The sequence below is a fragment of the Lutra lutra genome, chromosome 9, assembly GCF_902655055.1.
Source record: "Lutra lutra chromosome 9, mLutLut1.2, whole genome shotgun sequence".
Taxonomy (NCBI): domain Eukaryota; kingdom Metazoa; phylum Chordata; class Mammalia; order Carnivora; family Mustelidae; genus Lutra; species Lutra lutra.
In genome coordinates this window covers 112,515,097-112,534,762 of record NC_062286.1, presented here as the reverse complement: position 1 = coordinate 112,534,762, position 19,666 = coordinate 112,515,097, and the positions used below count along the sequence as shown (strand labels likewise).

The 19,666-nt window shown below is 37.1% G+C and overlaps 1 protein-coding gene across 3 annotated transcripts in view; it reads right to left on the bottom strand.

Moving 5' to 3' along the window:
* Positions 1-19,666, bottom strand: part of GPCPD1 (glycerophosphocholine phosphodiesterase 1) — a 54,081-nt gene that overhangs the window by 15,033 nt on the left and 19,382 nt on the right. For all 3 annotated transcript variants that reach the window (XM_047744332.1, XM_047744330.1, XM_047744331.1), the window contains exons 6-14: positions 18,682-18,723; positions 16,670-16,793; positions 12,461-12,692; positions 10,636-10,798; positions 10,184-10,316; positions 9,178-9,232; positions 5,848-5,940; positions 2,871-2,948; positions 2,142-2,181 (exon numbers count right to left, since the gene is read on the bottom strand). In XM_047744332.1, coding sequence (XP_047600288.1) covers positions 2,142-2,181; positions 2,871-2,948; positions 5,848-5,940; positions 9,178-9,232; positions 10,184-10,316; positions 10,636-10,798; positions 12,461-12,692; positions 16,670-16,793; positions 18,682-18,723 — 960 coding nt within the window. The remainder of the gene's footprint in view (positions 1-2,141; positions 2,182-2,870; positions 2,949-5,847; positions 5,941-9,177; positions 9,233-10,183; positions 10,317-10,635; positions 10,799-12,460; positions 12,693-16,669; positions 16,794-18,681; positions 18,724-19,666) is intronic.

The following is a 19,666-nucleotide window of genomic DNA, read 5'->3' as shown; positions in this document are numbered from 1 at the left end:
AACTAGTTTACCACATTTCATAGAAACACCAAGTTTGAGGCCCCAACAGTTGAGTACTTTCTTATAGACACTGTAATACTACTTTTTACAAAGTAGTCACCAGCAGTAATTCATTATTTCTCAATGGAATTATAAGCTGTGTCCTCGTGCTAAGGCTTCTTTTTGAAATATTAAAATCAGCTCAGAAGTTAGAAATTAAGAAAATATAAAGAAAAGTTAAAATTGTGCTTTTGTTACCACTACCATTTAATTAAAAATAGATTATATCTCAAGACACCTAAGAATTTTTTTCCAAGAGGGAAAAAAAAATTTGGTATCAAACTAATTATCAAACTTTTCTTTTGTTAAAAAAAACCCCTGTGTATTACAAAGACTAAAGTCATATAAAAATTTCCAACTAAATAATAATAAGAAAAATAATAAATAACATTCATTTTGTTATTAACAGTCGTGAAATAGCTACAAAGCCTACAAAGTCCTATCAGTGCTCTGGGGATAATCTCTGGAGTCTTTAACACTTTACAATATCTTCATAAAGTCATTCCAACCACCCTGTTACCACAATTGCAGATAAATATCTAACGAGCACCTACTATATACAGAGCATTATAAGTGTCTTGGGGAATACAAAAACATGTTTTCCACCCTAGAGAGATTTATATTCTAGTTGAAGAGACAGGACATATAAAGAATCAAGTGTTAAAAAAAAGGAGCCATTCACAGTTGCCAAACTGTGGAAAGAACCAAGATGCCCTTCAACAGACGAACGGATGAAGAAGATATGGTCCATATATACAATGGAGTATTATGCCTCCCTCCATCAGAAAGGATGAATACCCAACTTTTATATCAACATGGATGGGACTGGAAGAGATCATGCTGAGTGAAATAAGTCAAGCAGAGAGTCAATTATCATATGGTTTCGCCTATTTGTGGAGCATAAGGAATAACACAGAGGACATGGGGAGATGGAGAGGAGAAGTGAGTTGGGGGAAATCAGAGGGGGAGATGAACCATGAGAGACTGTGGACTCTGAGAAACAAACTGAGGGTTTTGGAAGGGAGGGGGGTGGGAGGTTGGGTGAGCCTGGTGGTGGGTATTATGGAGGGCACGTATTGCATGGAGCACTGGGTGTGGTGCATAAAGAATGAATTCTGGAACACTGAAAAGAAATTTTTAAAAAAATTAAAATTAAAAAAAAAAAAGGAGCCATTAAACCTCAAATGAATGGCACAAACTATGAAGTTCTATGAGAGTGCCAAGTAAAGTACAATCACAAAGGGATTTTATAGGCAGGACAAGTTTCAGGGAAACTGAGGGACAAAGTGGTTAAAGTAAAGTAACCTGCCCAAGGTCACAGCTGGTAAATGTCAGAGTTGGATTCAAACTCCTGGCTCTAGAGCCAGCTTTCATACTTTATATATCGTCCACTTTGTTCTTGGGTTAAGAATGTTTGGAAAAGGGGGGCCTGGGTGGCTCAGATGGTTAAGCCTCTGCCTTTGGCTCAGGTCATGATCCCAGGGTCCTGCTTGGCAGGGAGCCTGCTTTTTCCTCTCCCTCTACTGCTCCCCCTGCTCATGCTCTCTCTCTCTGTCAAATAAATAAATAAAATCTTAAAAAATATATATTGGGGGGACGCCTGGGTGGCTCAGTTGGTTAAGCAGCTGCCTTCGGCTCAGGTCATGATCCCAGCGTCCTGGGATCGAGTCCCACATCGGGCTCCTTGCTTGGCGGGGAGCCTGCTTCTCCCTCTGCCTCTGCCTGCCATTCTGTCTGCCTGTGCTCGCTCGCTCTCCTCTCTCTCTGACAAATAAATAAAATCTTTAAAAAATATATATATATATTGGGGAAAAAAAAGAATGTTTGGAAAAAATGATAGGTAAAAAATTACAAAGAACTTTGATCATCAAGCTAAGAAAACTCATAAAAGTAAAAACTCATAATTACTATACACATGACATAAATGCATTTGAAAATGAATATATGTAAAGACTTCATGTCTATAAAATGATTTAGACAGCCCAATATTATATTCATTAAAATGACCAAGGGTATGTTAAAAGAAAAAAGAAAAAAAAAAAGGAAATACCATATACATGTTAACTACGAAATGAAAATGGTGCCTCCATATTGGTACATACCTTTCAGATCTTTAGATTTTAGAGCAGTCACATGAGCAAGCTAGAAAACACACACACACAAACACAAAATGCAAGAAAAAAAGCCTTAGTTTATGAAGATATGGTTAACAGAACTATAACTTGAAAAGCTAGCAAGAAAACCATAAAATGTAGACTTAATCAGTTTAGTAAGAATAATCACTAATCACTATATATATTTTACATGTGCACACATACATCTAAGATCATGATCAAATACCCAAGTAGGGAAGAATATAAAAATTCTTAAGAAACTCTTTATACTCAATCAACCATTTATATAGGTATCTAGTGAAAATAGGAAGAGTAATCATATAAAATTACATGGTATAAAAAACATACAAAGATCCTAGTAATGGAAGTATAAAAACCAGGGGAGCATAAAAGGCCAACTGTCAAACAGTTCTATGAAGAAGGACTAATGCACACCAGAGGCAATCTAGGACTGGATGAGAAGGGTCAGCCCCTATGGTCTACACACAGACTTATAGCCTAGCCTCTTCACATATGCAAAATCTGTGGGGTCTGTGGAAACTGTTAGAGAAGACAGATGGATTAGCACAAACCCATTCTTCCTACTAGAACAGAGAACCAAGCATATAGTCTACTGATGCTGAATATATAGTCATCTCCATGCAGAAAGAGAACATAAACAAGGTATAAATCATTCTAAAACTAAAAGATCATTTTCATTTTATGTATCATTACTACCTTTAACAACTGGAGTTGGTCAAATGTTAATTCCTTTACTGGAATTTCAAATAATTCAACTGGATCAGCATCAAATTTCTAAAAAGAAAATAAGGAGAAAAATGGGCCTCAAATTATTACTGAATGTTTAACCCTAGACAGGCCTAACAACCCAAGATAGTGAATGATGAGAACAAAGCAAGCCACAGCAAGCCCATGCAGGGGAGCCCCCCCCCTTTTTAAAAAAAACCACCTTCCAGCTCTTAAATTCTGGTTTTTGTTTTTGATGTAGGTGGGAGTGCCTGGAAGAAAAAAGCAGCTGGGAGGAGGCTAGGGCCCTGCAGACATATTGAGCCAGGAATCAGTCATTTCCCCTACTTCCTGTCATACTGCTGACATTCTGACATATGTATATCCATGCTACGTGACAAGGGCAATCAACATGTACAAGTACTATACAAAGATTAATTTCTGTCAATAAGTTTCTAAACTTTTCTAAACCTTTTGAACTTAAGTTTGGTTAAAAACAGCCACATTTTTTCAATGGTCGTGAAAAAAAAAAATGTCTGATTAGACTGAAGCAGTAATACTTAACAGGAACTCTAATCTATTACAAATGTTTTCCCCATGAAAAAACCTGTTTTATTAGCGTTTACTACCATATCAAACATCACACTATTTAAGCACCCCTATCTTAAGGAAATGAATTAACGGACCACCGATAAATCATCAATCCAACAAATATGCTAAAATCTACTACATTTATATTCGTTCACATACATATGGTATAAACCTGTACGTGTAGCTCTTCTAGAAACACACAAGAAACTGGTAAGAGTAAGGGAGTGTTACCAAAGACAAAGGGGAAAGGAAGATTTATTTTTCATTTCATAATCTTCTTTAGTTTTATAATGAACATGAATTGATTTTGTTAAGGAAAATAGCAGCTTGAAAATTAAAACTAAAAATACATATAATTTTTTACTTTCATTCTCTAACTCATCCAGATTCAACTTAAGAACAAGACAAAGTCTGGTGAAAACAGATCAGTAATACTTTTCCATTAACTCTCATAGGTTTTTTGAAATTACAGCTTGATTCATTAACCTCAATCCTGGTTATAAAGATCTTTCTGCTCAGGGGCGCCTGGGTGGCTCAGTGGGTTAAGCCGCTGCCTTTGGCTCAGGTCATTATCTCAGGGTCCTGGGATCGAGTCCCGCATCGGGCTCTCTGCTCAGCAGGGAGCCTGCTTCCCTCTCTCTCTCTCTCTGCCTGCCTCTCTACTAGTGATCTCTCTCTGTCAAATAAATAAATAAAATCTTTAAAAAAAAAAAAAAAAACAGGGGTCCCTGGGTGGCTCAGTGGGTTAAAGATCTTTCTGCTCCATTCCTTCCTGTCCACTTTTGCATTGATTTTTTTCCCCACGGCAAAACAATCTCCTCTTTTTCTACTAAGTTATTTTACCTGTATTATCTAAATAGGTTTATCTCCTTCCCTCTCCTAAGACTACGGACAAGAAGGGTCAGACCCTACGGTCTACCAAGAAAGACTTACAGCCTATCCCCTCACATATGCAAAAACAGTGGGGTCCACTTCTAGAAATGGAAGCATGCTTTTTCATATATCATAGCAATCCAAACCCCCATGACTGATTCAAATCCATGAGCAGGCAGGCACTTTGCCAAGTACACTTCAACAATCATGTCTGGTAAAGTGTTGTATGTTAGCAAACTAGCTTTAACTTTAAATCGCCTCAACAGAAAATAATACCCAAGAGTTTAATAGAAAATGCCAAATGAACCTAGTAAGTTCTTAAGAAATCACTTGGTTAATTTATACACTAAAGTTTAAGCACTATACAATTATCACAATTATGTTTGAACAATAATTACAATTTTTAGGAAATACCCATTTTTAAATCTTCTGGACTTTGTCCTCCATCGTGCCATTCTCCATTCTATCTCCACTCTGGGCCAGGCTTACTGTACCTTTTTTGGCCACATTACCACTCCCCCTGCCTCTGGTCTCTGTCCTCTTCAATTCCCCTGACATCAGGTACTTACATCTAGAGGTTTAGTTCTGAACATTTCCCTTCTTGACTCAAAAGTCTGTCACATTCCCCTAGCTCCTAAATCTACACCCCTTTCCTAAGGCCCTCTTCCATTTGCTTGAAAGTGCTTTTCCACTGTGGCTCTTCTCTTCTGGCCAAATCATACTAACCTATTAATCTGAGGAAACGCTTGAGGCAAAACTAGAAGGGAGGCTAGAAAACAGACACTATGACAGCTTCCTCTCTTGCTTTACTACAGGGAGAGTGGCAGACTGATACAGAAGCCACCTGGAAGGTTCCTTTGTTAGACAGTAGAAGAAAACAAATCAGCAATACAGAGACACTGCTCCAGGCAATTATTCTTCCTATCTCCTTACTCAATGTTACAGGATCTTGACAGAGGAAAGAACTGGCATTAATTGCCAAAAAAATGAACTGGTCAACTCTAATAAATAACTGTACACATATATGTAAAACAAACTTCCTAGCCTTTAAACCTATCTAACTGTAAGAGTTTAAAATGAAAGAATTTGGGGGCAACAGGGTGGCTCAGTCAGTTGAGTGACCAACTCTTGATTTCAGCTCAGGTCATGATCTCAGGGTTGTGAGAGCGAACCCTGTGTCAGGCTCTGCACTGGGCATGGAACTTGCTTAAGATTCTCTCTCCCCGCCCTCCCTCTCTCTCTCTCTCTGAAAAAATAAATAAAATAAAATGAAGGAATTTGTTTTTTTTTTTTTTTTAAGATTTTATTTATTTATTTGACAGAGAGAGATCACAAGCAGGAAGAGGGGCAGGCAGAGAGAGAGGGGGAAGCAGGCTCCCTGCTGAGCAGAGAGCCCAATGCAGGGCTCGATCCCAGGACCCTGAGATCATGACCTGAGCCGAAGGCAGAGGCTTTAACCCACTGAGCCACCCAGGCGCCCCAAAATGAAGGAATTTCAACATACCTTTTTCATTGTCAAGCAACAGGTGAGATCATGATACACCACAGGCACAAAATCTTTTGAAAGATGTACATCAAATTCTACAAAGGCTGCACCCTAAAAGAAATAAAGGAAATGAGTACTTGAAAAACATTATCTAGCCCACAATACATCTAAAACTACAAGGACATAAGAAATTTACTGTTCACTATAAACTCACAGACCTGTACACAAAACAAAAAACTTCCTCATGAATTATGTTATGCTTCAAGCTTTTCTAAAAAGTAGTTTCTTCTCTTAAAATGTTTTTACCATTCTTCGTTGTAATAGCACAGCAATTTTTTTTTCCTGGCAAAAACATGGGCACACTGACCCACCTGAACACACTCCAGGGCCACTCTGTGGCAGTAGCCAGCCTGTCACCTCTGCTACTACTATAAGCATAAACTGGGCCTGCCGGAACAGGGAGCGGGGTCACCTTGTGCCTTATGGCCCACAGGTACCAGACCCTCAGAGATGAGGAGGTTAAAGGAAGAAGCCACTGTCTCAGCTCTGCACCCTGGTGCACTTGGGCGGCACACCTTCCAGCCTTTCCCGGCAAAACCCCAGAAGCAGAGTAAAGAGGAAATGACAGGTGCTGCTGAGAAGATAGAAAGAAGCAAGAGGGTCAAGAATGGGGCCGCACAAGCCCAGTCTCCTGACAGAGCGTCAAAAGGAAGGAGGATGATGACAATGAGTTAAGGGTGCATTTTTCCAAGTCAGAGCCATTCTGACACAGGAATTAATCCAAATAAAGCTGAGAACATAAACTGACCCACAAAGGTGTGCATTCAGGGAAAGAAAGCTGGCTGGAATCAAAGGAAACTAGGTCTGAGCATTCTGTACGTTACTGCAGCCTAGAGAAGTGCTTGTGTAAGGATGGATGACATGCTTCCACCTGTGCCCGAGCTTTAGGTCATGGAACGGGTGTCCAACTTTTGAGGGCACATGGATCACAGACTAGAATCAACGGAGCCTATTTCCTCGATGACTTCTGAAGCAGGAAGTAAGTTTAGCTCCTTCTAGTGCTATAAACAAGACAGTAACACAAAGCATTTCTACCAGAGAACAAAACCTGCAATCCTTAAATAGTTACAATAATTAAACAAATTATAGTTCTGTAGTTTAAATGTTTAACTTTACAGGATCACCACCCTTTAGGAAGGTAATTTTACAAAGAGATAAAATCTGATCCCTAGATCCATGTGTAAGCTTTAAGAAATAAGCTAATAACATACCAGAACCCCTTCAAGGATATGTTTTTAGTATTAAAATAAACAAGCCATTAATAACTAGCATATGGCATTCTAAAATGCGATCTATATGACTTACGAAGGATCTCAACAGAACGTGGAAGAAAAAAAGCTTAATGAAATTTTCTCTCAAAAAGCACAGAGGGGGGCGCCTGGGTGGCTCAGTGGGTTAAGCCGCTGCCTTCGGCTCAGGTCATGATCTCAGGGTCCTGGGATCGAGGCCCACGTCGGGCTCTCTGCTCGGCGGGGAGCCTGCTTCCCTCTCTCTCTCTCTCTGCCTGCCTCTCCGTCTACTTGTGATCTCTCTCTGTCAAATAAATAAATAAAAAAAAAAAAAAAAAAAAAAAAAAAAAAGCACAGAGGGATGCCTGGATGGCTCAGTCAATTAAGTAACCGACTCTTGATTTTGGCTCAGGTCATGATCTCAGGGTTGTGAGACTAAGCCCTGTGTCAGACTCTGTGCTAGGTGTGGAGCCTGCTTAAGAGTCTCTCCTCCCTCTCCCTCTCCCAACCTTCCTCTCTTTAAAAAAAAAAAAAAAAAAAAAAAAAAAGAAGAAGCATGGAGACACTGCAAGTTCATTAACATGATCTTCATGTGTTTACAGAATAAACCAATGTATAGAATAGTTATTAGCTACCATGAAAACCGGTTCCAAATAACGAAGTAGAGCCCAACACTCATAGATTTAATATCCTTTCAACAAAAAGCAAAGAAATCCACTATTCATATTTTTAAACACTAAAATAATTAACGTAAAATGTCATGAATTATAAAATGCTTCATATACCACTAAAAAGAGGAAAAAATGCTGCCCATGATACCAGGATGCAAGGCTAAGAAAGTAGTAAAACCCTTACCAATTGTAGAGATGCTCAAATATGAAAAAAGTATGTCTTGGAATAGATGTTTGCTCATGTAAATGATAAAATTAAACATCACCTATTCAAGTTTACTTGCTGAACTATTTTATAAAAAGGCAAAAGCTTAAGGCATGCGGAGCACACTGTGGAAAAAATGAAAATAAAAGAATGAGTTGTTCCTCCATTTCCTCCCTAGTTTAACTTCAGAGCATGAAGCTTTTCAGTCAGGTACAAGGGCAGCAGGGGGAGACCTGGAAATCTCAGGTTCTTGATTAAAAATGTCAAGTTGTAGCTGCTGAAAAAAACTAAAAGCTAAAAAATGGACTCTAACCTTTAATAAATGCATAAAAGGAATTAAGAAATTTAACATAATCAAGTTGGTATGCAGGAGATAAACTGACAGACTTAAGTGTTATATAAAACCATCATCAAATCCTTCTGTAATCATTATTTCCAAAGTATCTGAATGAGACAATACTCAGTTAATGAAAACCAATGCTTAATGGGGAATGTTTTTCTTGTTCCAATCACTCAAAATTTGTGAACTCAGGGGCTCCAGGGTGGCTCAGTCGGTTGAACGTCTGCCTTCACCAGGGTGATGATCTCAGGGTCCTGGGATTGAGCCCCATGTTGGGCTTCCTGCTGAGTGGGGAGCCTGCTTTTCTCTCTCCCTCTGTCCCTCCCCCTGCTTATGCTCTCTTGCTCTCTCTCAATAAATAAAATCTTTTAAAACAAACAACAAAAAACCCTTGTATTCTCAAGCAAAGATGCTAATGATTCTATAGTTTTCATCACAATCCTAATCAAGAATCTAAAAACAAGGGGCACCTGGGTGGCTCAGTGGGTTAAAGCCTCTGCCTTCAGCTCAGGTCATGATCCCAGGGTCCTGGGATCGAGCCCCACATCGGGCTCTCTGCTCAGCAGGGAGCCTGCTTCCTCCTCTCTCTCTGCATGCCTCTTTGCCTACTTGTGATCTCTGTCTGTCAAATAAATAAATAAAAACTTTAAAAAAAAAGAATCTAAAAACAAATGCTCAAAGATACTTTACCTTCGCTTAGAATTATAGTCAGAAGCACGCATTTTTAACCTACTTAACCTTTTTAAGCTTTTAATGGAACAGACTACCCAGGCCCACAATTCTCTACTTTGCTACCTTTGGACCAACAGTCCCAAGTTTTCAAAAAAAGAGAAGGTCACTTACATGACTAGCAGCATTTCTTAAAGAAGCAATAGTATTTTCTTGAACTTTAGCAAGTCTGGAAGAGAAGAAATATATAGATAAACAGTTATCACCGACGATTGAAAGGATAAAGAAAACAAATGTAATAAAGAAGGCAACTGGAGCCCCTGGAGGGCTGAGTCATTAAGCATCTGACTTAGGTTCAGGTCAGGATCTCAATGTTCTGGGATGGAGCCCTGCTGACAACAGGCTCTGTGCTTGGAGTCCGGGGGATAAGTCTGCTTGTCCCTCCCTGTGTTCTTGCTGTCTCTCTCTAATAAATCAGTAAAATCTTAAAAAAAAGAAAAAAAAAAAAAAAAAGAAGCCAACTATGTCTTTAACAATGGAACCAGTTCAAAACTCTCTATTCTGGAGCTACTTCTGCCATCCCCAAATTAAGACTGTGACCATCACCTGGTGATGCATTTATTCCATAAAAATAAGCTCTAATGACTATAAGTATGTATAAGCTGAATATAATTATATCCCACAGCCACACATACCTCCCCCAGTAAGGTGGCCAGGCAAGGAAAACCACCTTTTGTAGTGGCATAAAGTAGAAGAGACACGGAGACTTGCTCCTTGCAATGGTGCCTCAGAGGATTTAATCCTGGCGGACCGGGAGAATGGGAAAAGGCTGAGACCCGGCAGGACAGCAGTATGGAAACGATACCAAGTACGGGTGAGGAAACCGAGACCCAGAGAGTGGAGCACGCGAAAAGTTGAAACCACAACACACACACTGAAATTCAGGTTGCTTCCTGCATCAAGCTTTTCTTCCTGGCTTTCTGTTTTAATGTGCCTCTTCGCATCGGTTCAGTAGGTTTTAGACAGACTGTCCGGAGTCTTATGACAGAGTTTCTACTTAATTTGAATTACATTAAATCCCAGGTAATAAAGGATCCCTGACCTTCAGTGGGCCAACCCAATGGAGCCTTATCATGCACAAGCTACCAAGCACTAGATGCCGCTCAAATATTCAACCTACTGAGCAGTCGTTGTCGAATTCCCTGCACCTCGGTGTCCAACGTCCAACGGTGTTCTGGGCTTCCAATACTTGGAAAATGAAGATTTCATGTCACAACTGTATCCTGGTAATGGCTTAATAATTATATAGTCAACTTCCATAGGAAAAAAAGGGAGAAATAAAGATAAAGCCGATTAAAAAGACCACAATGAGCATCTAAATAGTATTAACATTTAAGTACTTGAACCAACCTTATCAATCTCTATCAAATAGAAAACAAGTATCAAGCCAAAACTGATTCAAAGTAAAGCTTCCAGAAAATTTCACAGATGCCCCTTATTGCTACTGTAGAAGATAATATTCTAAAAACAAATAATTTAACACCATTCCCAAAAGCTCAATTTGAAACTAACCAAAATTCGAATCTTACCTTTGCTCATTTATAAAGGGCCCCTCTGTTTCTCTCAGCTTACCTCTCACTTTGCCTATTGTTTTTCTGGAATTTCTGCTCATTATGGGAAGAGTGAGAATTCCAGCGCTTTTCCCACTCTCAGCAATGGTAGATGATAAGAGGCATGCTGTCCCTACATGTCCAGGAAGGGCATCACCCTGAACCACATGTTCACTGAGATCTTCCTGAAATAAAAAATGAGGTTTAAAATAATCCATATTCTTACACTTCAGCATTTCCCATTTAAAGTTCAACAAACTCCCTTAAAATTAATTCAAAATCTATTGAAGAAGATCAATAATAAATAGGAATCAAATTTATATTCAGGTAATTTAGATAGATTCTTTGTAAAATAAATGATACATTTTCTTTTAGTATATAATATTTTAAGATTTTATATGGTACTTTATTAGTCATAACTCTGGCGATTGGCACTTCTGATTCTCTAACATGTATCAGATGAATTTCAAACACTGACAAAATTTCTAAGTATCTTTATATTCAAAGACTAACAAACACCTGTAGTGAGCCGTTAATGTGCATTATATTCTCTAAAAATGCTTTCCAACAGAGGACATAAAGGGATAGTTAACTCTCTAGGAAACTGAATACTCATTTGGACATTACATTGGATATTTTATCAGCCCAGTCTAAGAATAAAATAGTATTTCCAAAACTGTTAAATAAATGAAAAGCAAGTTAGGACATTTAAGAGTATTAAAAGGTACGTCCTTAAGAAATAAGGAAATATTCAATGAAAACCTCACATTTTAACAATAAAGTCCCACAGATCTTCTTACTTAGGTAAGATCGAATTATAGGTTTTTTTAAAAAATAAAAATTTTTATAATAGTTTTTTGAAAGGAAACACTTTAAATTTCGTACAATGCAAAGTAGCCAAAAAGCCAGTTGCAAAGGCAATGCATAAAGGCATCATCAAATTAAATAATTCAAAGACTATAATGATTTTAATTGACAAGTGTAACATATGTTACTTGTGGGTTTAAATCCATTCTGTTTTCTCCTATTTTGACAAAACCATGGTTGGGTGCCCTCATCTAAAGGAAATGGGAGTGGAAGTACCAAAGATCAAGAATCTAAGGAAAGCAATACACATAACCACTAGCTGGGCACAATCAAGCAAGGACCTTAGTTAGCCAAGGACCCAGCAAGACTTGTGAAGACGAGAGCACTTGTACAGCCACCAAGTCAGAGGGCTCTAGTGTTAAGAGTCATAAGTAACTCTGGAAGGCTAGCAGCAGATTCTGAACAACCTGGCACAATTTTCATAGCAACTCTTTTTTGCTACATATTTACAATATCAAGTAAAGTTGCAAAAATGAGTCCACTGTTATGAATTCTTACAATAAAATGCCTCAATAAACTACACACTTTAGTCATGAGGAGGACTCAGTCATGTTGAGTCCTGGGTTGCCTATCAAGAGTTACACAGTCTGCTCGTCCCTCTGTTTATCCTTGGAGGCTCCTTTATATTATTCATTTATACTTAGAATAGGCACAGGGGTGCCTGGTTGGCTCAGTCAGAGAGCATTGATCTCAGGGTTGTGAGTTCAAGCCCCACGTTGGTTTAAAAAAAAAAAAAAAAGAACAGGCATAAACATTAAGACATCTGGTCTTGATGTAAAACATCAACTGAGATTTTTTTATAGTACTTGAGTCTATCAACTCCAAGTTTTTTAAGCCTGCTAAAATGTATAGAAAAATAAACATCTAAAAGGATGTATGAATCATGGGTTTACACTCAGACTAAAATAAAAATCAAAACATTTAAAAATAAGCCCATGCCTGCATTCTTTCTCAACTCTCTCCATGAAATAATTACTCACCTCAAAAAAATCAAATATTAGCTCCAGGTTATCTGGTTCCATCGTCTGTATGCTGTACTCTGTCCAACGATCGGGCTGTAAGCCATATCCACACTCTGGCTGTGAATGCCTGCACCTGAACTCATTGTCGCTTATTAAGGATATCTCTAGGCTGTTGGACATTTTGTGAAGAACGGTGGGAGACACCCTATCATCATCATCTTCTTCCAGGCCCTCTAATGTCAGCTTTACCCTACACCAATGGAAAAAATAAGATATGCAAAAAAAAAAAAAAAAAAGGAAAAGGAAAACTCATACAAATGTTACCCGAACGCCAACTTTAAAAGTGCATCCTGAATATGCTAATCCTTCAAGTAACAAATATATGGTATTATATGAGACTACACATATTACTGGTTAAGGCGTTAGTTATGTTTTATAAGATATTGATGTTTTTATCTACATGTATTTCTGCAAAGAATTAAAACAAGATAAATGCTCACTGTATCTAAGATTATCAGTAATTCTTTTTCTATAGAGGCATTTACTATTATCTCATTTATATATGGCTATCTCAATTTCTTTTGAAAAGTCTCACAAAAGAATATATGTATAAAAACAAGCACAATACTGAAACCATATTCTGTCAGTGTACATTACAAGACTAGAGTTGGAGGCTGTAAATTAAAAATTTTCTCCTTTTGGGTGCCTGGGTGGCTTAGTGGTTAAGCATCTGCCTTCAGCTCAGGTCTTCATCCCATCAGGCCCTGCATAGGGCTCTCTGCTCAGCGGGGAGCCTGGTTCTCCCTCTCCTACTCCCTTGCTTGTGTTCCCTCTCTCATTGTAGTGTTCTGTGTCAAATAAATAAATAAAATCTTTTAAACATAGGGAGAGGGTGGTTGGGTTATAGACATTGGGGAGGGTATGTGCTATGGTGAGTGTTGTGAAATGTGTAAGCCCGATGATTCACAGACCTGTACCCCTTGGGCAAATAATACATTATATGTTAATAAAAATAATTAAAAATATATTTTTAAGAAAATTCCCCTTTCTTCTACCTTACCACAGTGTGTCCAGGTATTCTGTGAAAAGTACATTATTTTTAAAAAATAGTGCATTAAATGTTTATTTGTATGCATGCACATTTTTTACATGTGTGTATATACTTCCATGTAACTACTTTTTAAATGAAACAAATAAACAGGGCACCTGGGTGGCTTAGTCGGTTAAGCATCTCCCTTCAGGTCATCATCTCAGGATCCTGGGTTTGAGCCCCACATGGGGCTCCCTGCCCCTCCACCCCATTTGTGCTGCCTCTCTCTCTCTTACTCTCTCAAAAAATAAAAAAAATTTAAAAATTACATAAAGAATAGTTCTGGATAACTGATTCTATTAGTGAACCTCAAGGAACATTCTCCACCAGGATATATGAAGAGAGACCACATTTGGACAGTAATAAATAAGCAAGAAAGGCACAAAGATAAAAATAACTATTCTGAAAACAGCAATGTTATCAGAAAAATTCTGTAAAATTTATTTTACAAAAAAATAAATAAATAAATTCAAGTTTAAAGGGATATATGAAAAAATTTCAGTCATTTATATTAAATGTTTTCTTCAAGTAGCTCTGTAATGGTTATAATCTCTTTCCACTTATGGAGAGAGTAAACTGAATGAGAAGCTTATTTAAAACTTGGTGGAGGGCGCCTGGGTGGCTCAGTGGGTTAAGCCACTGCCTTAGGCTCAGGTCATGATCTCAGGGTCCTGGGATCGAGTCCCACATCGGGCTCTCTGCTCAGCAGGGAGCCTGCTTCCCTCTCTCTCTCTCTGCCTGCCTCTCTGTCTACTTGTGATCTCTGTCTGTCAAATAAATAAATAAAATCTTAAAAAAAAAATAAAACTTGGTGGTAATGAAAAAAATTTTTTTTAAACCTGCTGATAATGAGAAAGAACAGCATGTCTAGCATTTTATTTAAAATGCATAGGCTGTTGCTAAGTTTTTAAAGTCCTGATATTCTTGCAGACCAATTTATTTCCTACCCCATAAAGATTTAGTTTATCATTAAATATGAGTTTGGGAGGAAAAGGTGGTCAGAACACAAATTTCTAGTTATACACAAATTTTAATAAAGTTTACCACCTTTTTTTTTTTTTTTAAGTAATCTCTCCATCCAACATGGGGCTCATATTCACGACCCTGAGATCAAGAGTCACATACTCTTCAGACTGAGCCAGCTAGGTACTCCATACACAATTATTTCAATAGCAATCAGTTATTTAATTTGTAGAGCCCACCGAAGTTTGGTTATACAAAAATATTCCAATTTAAGCCTAATTAACACAATAATATATACTAACACTCTAACTTCTATATAAATAAGAATGGTATAGGACTCAGTATGCATTTGCAATCAGAAATCTGCAAGCAGAACCCCAATCATTAATTATCTATTAATTTCTTAACTAAAGTCAAGGAAAGAAAAAAATCCTCATAAGCCCAACCAAACATCTGGTTTATCTTCTACAGTTATTTCAAGGTCTTACTCTTTTTTTTTTTTTTTTAAAGATTTTATTTATCTATTTGACACAGCGAGAGAGCACAAGCAGTAGAAACGGCAGAGGGAGCGGGAGAAGCAGGCTCCCCACTGAGCAGGGAGCCAGATGACGCAGGGCTCATCCCAGGACCCTGGGATCACAACCTAAGCTAAAGACAGATGCTCAACCATCTGAGCCACCCAGGCACCCCTCAAGGTTTTAGTCTTATTTTAAGAAGACCCTTTATAGTTGTAACACGATTTGTTTCTTCTCCCATGTAAATAAAAGGTTCAATTATGTTAAACACTCCACCCCAAGCACAGAGCCAAATCTCACCACCAAGTGAGATCAATACAGGAGCCAAACTCAAGAGGCTTAACTGACTGAGCCACCCAGTCTGCCCTTACGCCCTAGGTGGGGGGTCAGGGTGGGTCTCATGCAGGTACCTTGGCGCTCTCCCGCAAAAAAAAAAAGAAAAAAAAAACACCTAAATAAATAAAGTTTAAAAGAAAAAAGGATTCAATTATGTATGAAAAAGGCCTAGAAACACTATGAACAAAGATAAGATACATGCAAAACCTTTCACTTCTCAGAATAGCTAATGCAAAGGACTTCAAAATGCTACCCACTCTGTCCCTTTTTAATTTTATGACTGAAGTAAGTACTACAGTATTTAAGCAGTTATTACAAAACACTTATGGGTTATTACCTACAGTATCTTTTAAGTCTTATTATAAAGACACGAAGTATTGTATTATTCATTACTTCAGTTGCTGAAAATGGCCCTTTCAACCCAACTCTGACATTTTGTCAGAAAAGGATGCATTACATACCAAAACTTACAACTCTCAGTCCCTAAGTTATAAAAACTCAAATGAAAGTTATAAAAACTCAAACTCTGGGTCACCGAGATGCCAGCTCACTTAAAGGTATATATGATGGACATTACAGAAAAATCAAGTTACCCACTATGTAGTATTTACACAAAGCTTGAAATCTATTCCTAATACAGAATTAGGAAGAAACTAATCTGGAACTGCCATGATCACTGTTACCTTTCTTCATGAAAAAATTTTCATTTTCAAGCCACAGGAACACTTTAGATCACTGAAGGATATTCCCAATAGTCATTTTTCTCTGTTTATACCATTATCCCCTCATTTAGCACAAATTCATTTCTGTCATATCAATTTTAAAACAAAATATTGCTACACTAAGAAATTTTAAAAGGGGGCACCTAGGTGCCTCAGTTGGTTAAGTATCCAACTCCTAGTTTCAGCTAAGGTCATGATCTCAGGATCATGGGATCTCTGCACAGAGTCAGCTTGCCCCTCTCCCTCTGCTCCCCCAGCTCGCATTCATGCTTTCTTTCTCTAATAAATAAACACACAAAATCCTTAAAAAAAAAATTCTGCATGGTAGAAACCACAAAGATATATACATTTGGAAATCACTTACCTAGATAGAAAAATTTTCTGCTTTCAAATTTAGCAATAAAGAAGTATGTTTAACTGGAACAATCTGAGTCAGGGAAGCAGTTCACTCTCACAAGACCCTTCAATAAGAAAATGTAACCTTATCTATATGTGTGCTATGTTCTTAGTTTATACACTTAAAGGCTAAAAGCAAATGGGTCAGAATTCTACAGCATTAGTAAAAATGAACAGGTTAAGTAACAAATACACATGGTCATACCTAAATCTAGATTTTTTTAAATTTTTCTTTGTTATTGAGACAGGAGGTTTTTCAGAATAATGCAAACGTAATCGTATTTCAGTCTGACATGTCAGCCATCCAGAATCCAGAGTTTCAACACCATCTGGCAGAGTAAATATGAAGAACAGTAATTATTATACACACTTTTTGAAACAATCTGGTAAGTACAACACACCTTTGACAATTCTAGTTCATGTTCACATTTGCATACACTCAGTTTATATATCACTGGAACTTCTCTCCAAAGCAAACACACATGTAGTTTTAAATTTATTCCTCAAAAACTTTTATATGAAGTCAGGGGAAAAAAGTTAAATGTTAACAATTAGCCATATTTAACCACTTAAGTAAATTAAAATTTCTTACTGAATCCATTATCGAGGTAACAGCATCTATTTCTGAGAGAATACCACATTCCTCACTGGCTCTAACCTAGTAGTGTTTCACTGAGGACCACTATCACACTTCCAAAGGGTCACATGAGCTACTCAGCTGGAACAAGTCTATCTTGTGATAGAACAAGTCTATCACTAAAGCTGGAGCTTGAGACAGGAGAATGTTAAAACCAAACCTGTGAGTCAATTCTGTATTCCTGCATTTAGAAATTCGGACATAAATAAATGGCAGGATTGTGATAACACTGTATTAGTATTATTTAACTTGAAGTTTCCTTCAAGTCATAAAATTGTCATAAAATTTTTATAAATTTTGTCATATGTCAAAAATTTTTTGTCATATGTCATAAAATTTTTATAAATACCAGAGAGCTGTCAGCCATTTTGGACCTAAGTTTTTTATCAACAAGACTTTAAAAAAAAAAAAAAAAAAAAGAACTTTTTCTCTTTAGATATAACTTAGGTTCAATAATTACTAAATTTTTAAAGTAAAAAGAAACCACTATCCTCTCTTAATTTTAAACTGTTCTCAGAAATGGATAAATTTGGAAAGACAGTCTTCCATCCTGACAGCTAAATTAAGCTGAGTTTAAGAGAACAACTACAAAAGAGCAAAGAAATGCCTGCATTTGTAACTATGCAGAGATATTAACATAGAATAGAGGGACATGTCCTGCCTTATAGTTAGGGACATGAGAAAGCTACTTCTCCATCCAGCAAGCTCTCTAAAACGTGTAGCATAAATATCTTTTGTAAATAAAGAGAACAAGACTCTAAAACACTAAAACTAAAGCTATGCAAGTATTTTAGACTACCTTACAATGTAATATAAGTCATCCCAAATAAAATTAAGGAAAAGAAGTAAAATTTCTATCCAAACACTGCCAAAGCATGTGTACATTTCTCAAGTGTATAAACACAGGCGCCTAGTATCAGCAATTTATCTCTGGTTCACGGTTAGTGCAAGTACACCTTTTGCTCACCCCCTCTGTATCTTTGACCAGTTTAGGATCTAAAACAAAAATGCAGTTAGCATCGTCACACTATTCTACTGTGAGAATCCCAGTCACCAAAGACAACTTGAACCCTCAGGATAAAGTATTTAGTGAAGCACAAAAATATATGAATGCATGACATTTTCAACATATTCAGAAGTAAAAGGATTATCTACTCCACTATAAATTAATTTTTAAAGTATCAGGAGAATTACCGGAACATTTTGTTTAATCTGGATTTTACTGTAAGTGCATAAACACACAAACTGCACAAACCTCACTTAAGAGTCTAGAATGCTGGGAACATTAATACCAAACACAGGGGTTAAAAGGGGATGATCTATTAACAGTTAAGTATAATACTCTTAAATTAAGTATAGTAATTCATACATCTAAGTCACCAGTCAAAAACCAAAAGGATAAAATTTTAAAGCTTAAGAATTATACTGGAAACTATTATTTAACACAATGTGGTTGTTTCTTGGATCTAGTCTCTATTTTCAGTATCATACTGTCACATTTCCCTGTGCTGTTTCTAACAAAAAGTAAGGTAACATCTCAGTGGTATCAGTAAAGACTGTCAAAACTCAGTCTCACTTACTGTGGATTCCAAATTGTCCATCGTCAATAATAATTTCAGTTTCTAGAATTGAAGGAAAATAAAAAAACCTAGTTAAAATTCATGATGTATACAGAATGCACAACTGAGAAATTACCCACCTTAAGGATTTTTAAAATATGAAATCTAAAATTTAAAAGCAGCCCAAAATGAATAAGCATATTTATTGTAGCCCTCAATAAAGAATTCCCTTTTAAGGAGGTAATCAAACAGTAGAAGTTCTTACAAACTTGGTGATGATTCGTGGTGTTACAAGGAAGGGAAAGAAAACTCCTCAGAGAGGCCCTCTAGAGGCACTGGGACAAACCTCTACACCCACCAATTTATAAGACAGGCTGCTGGACAACAATATCTCCTGGGTGATTTTTTAAACCAAAGGTCTTGGCACAATTAAAATGCTTATTCTTATGTAGTGCATATTCTGAACTTATCTAAAACGTAACTCTCCTCAAATCCCAACTATTCTCTAGAGCCAGCTACAAGCTTCACAAACAGCACAAACTTACCTGCATATACAGAGCTGTGAGGAACTACCAAAAGAATAAGTGCTAGCACATTCCTTTCTAACAGCTAAATAAGAAAAGCGGGTAAGCCCCACCCTCTTCAGTAAAACACTAATGATCTTCCCTTCTACTTCCTTTCCCAGTTTAACTTTAAACGTTAAGTCTGAAATATTTGTCAAAATAGGTGTGATAGTTCCCAATAAAGATTCTTGGTAGATTTCACGTAGCTCTTTAGAGATTATGCTTTCCAAAAGTATAAAATTAATTTTTAAAAGACCAGAAACAAACATCCCATTTCTTACAATAAGGAAATATATTTAACTGCAAGATGCTTCCAAATGCATATTATTTTTTCAATCTTTAATACCTAATAATTTCCAACCTCAGTATGGGACTATTATAATTCTAAAGTATGCTATTCATGAAAACTTTAAATATACTATCAAAAATGTATTAAAACATAA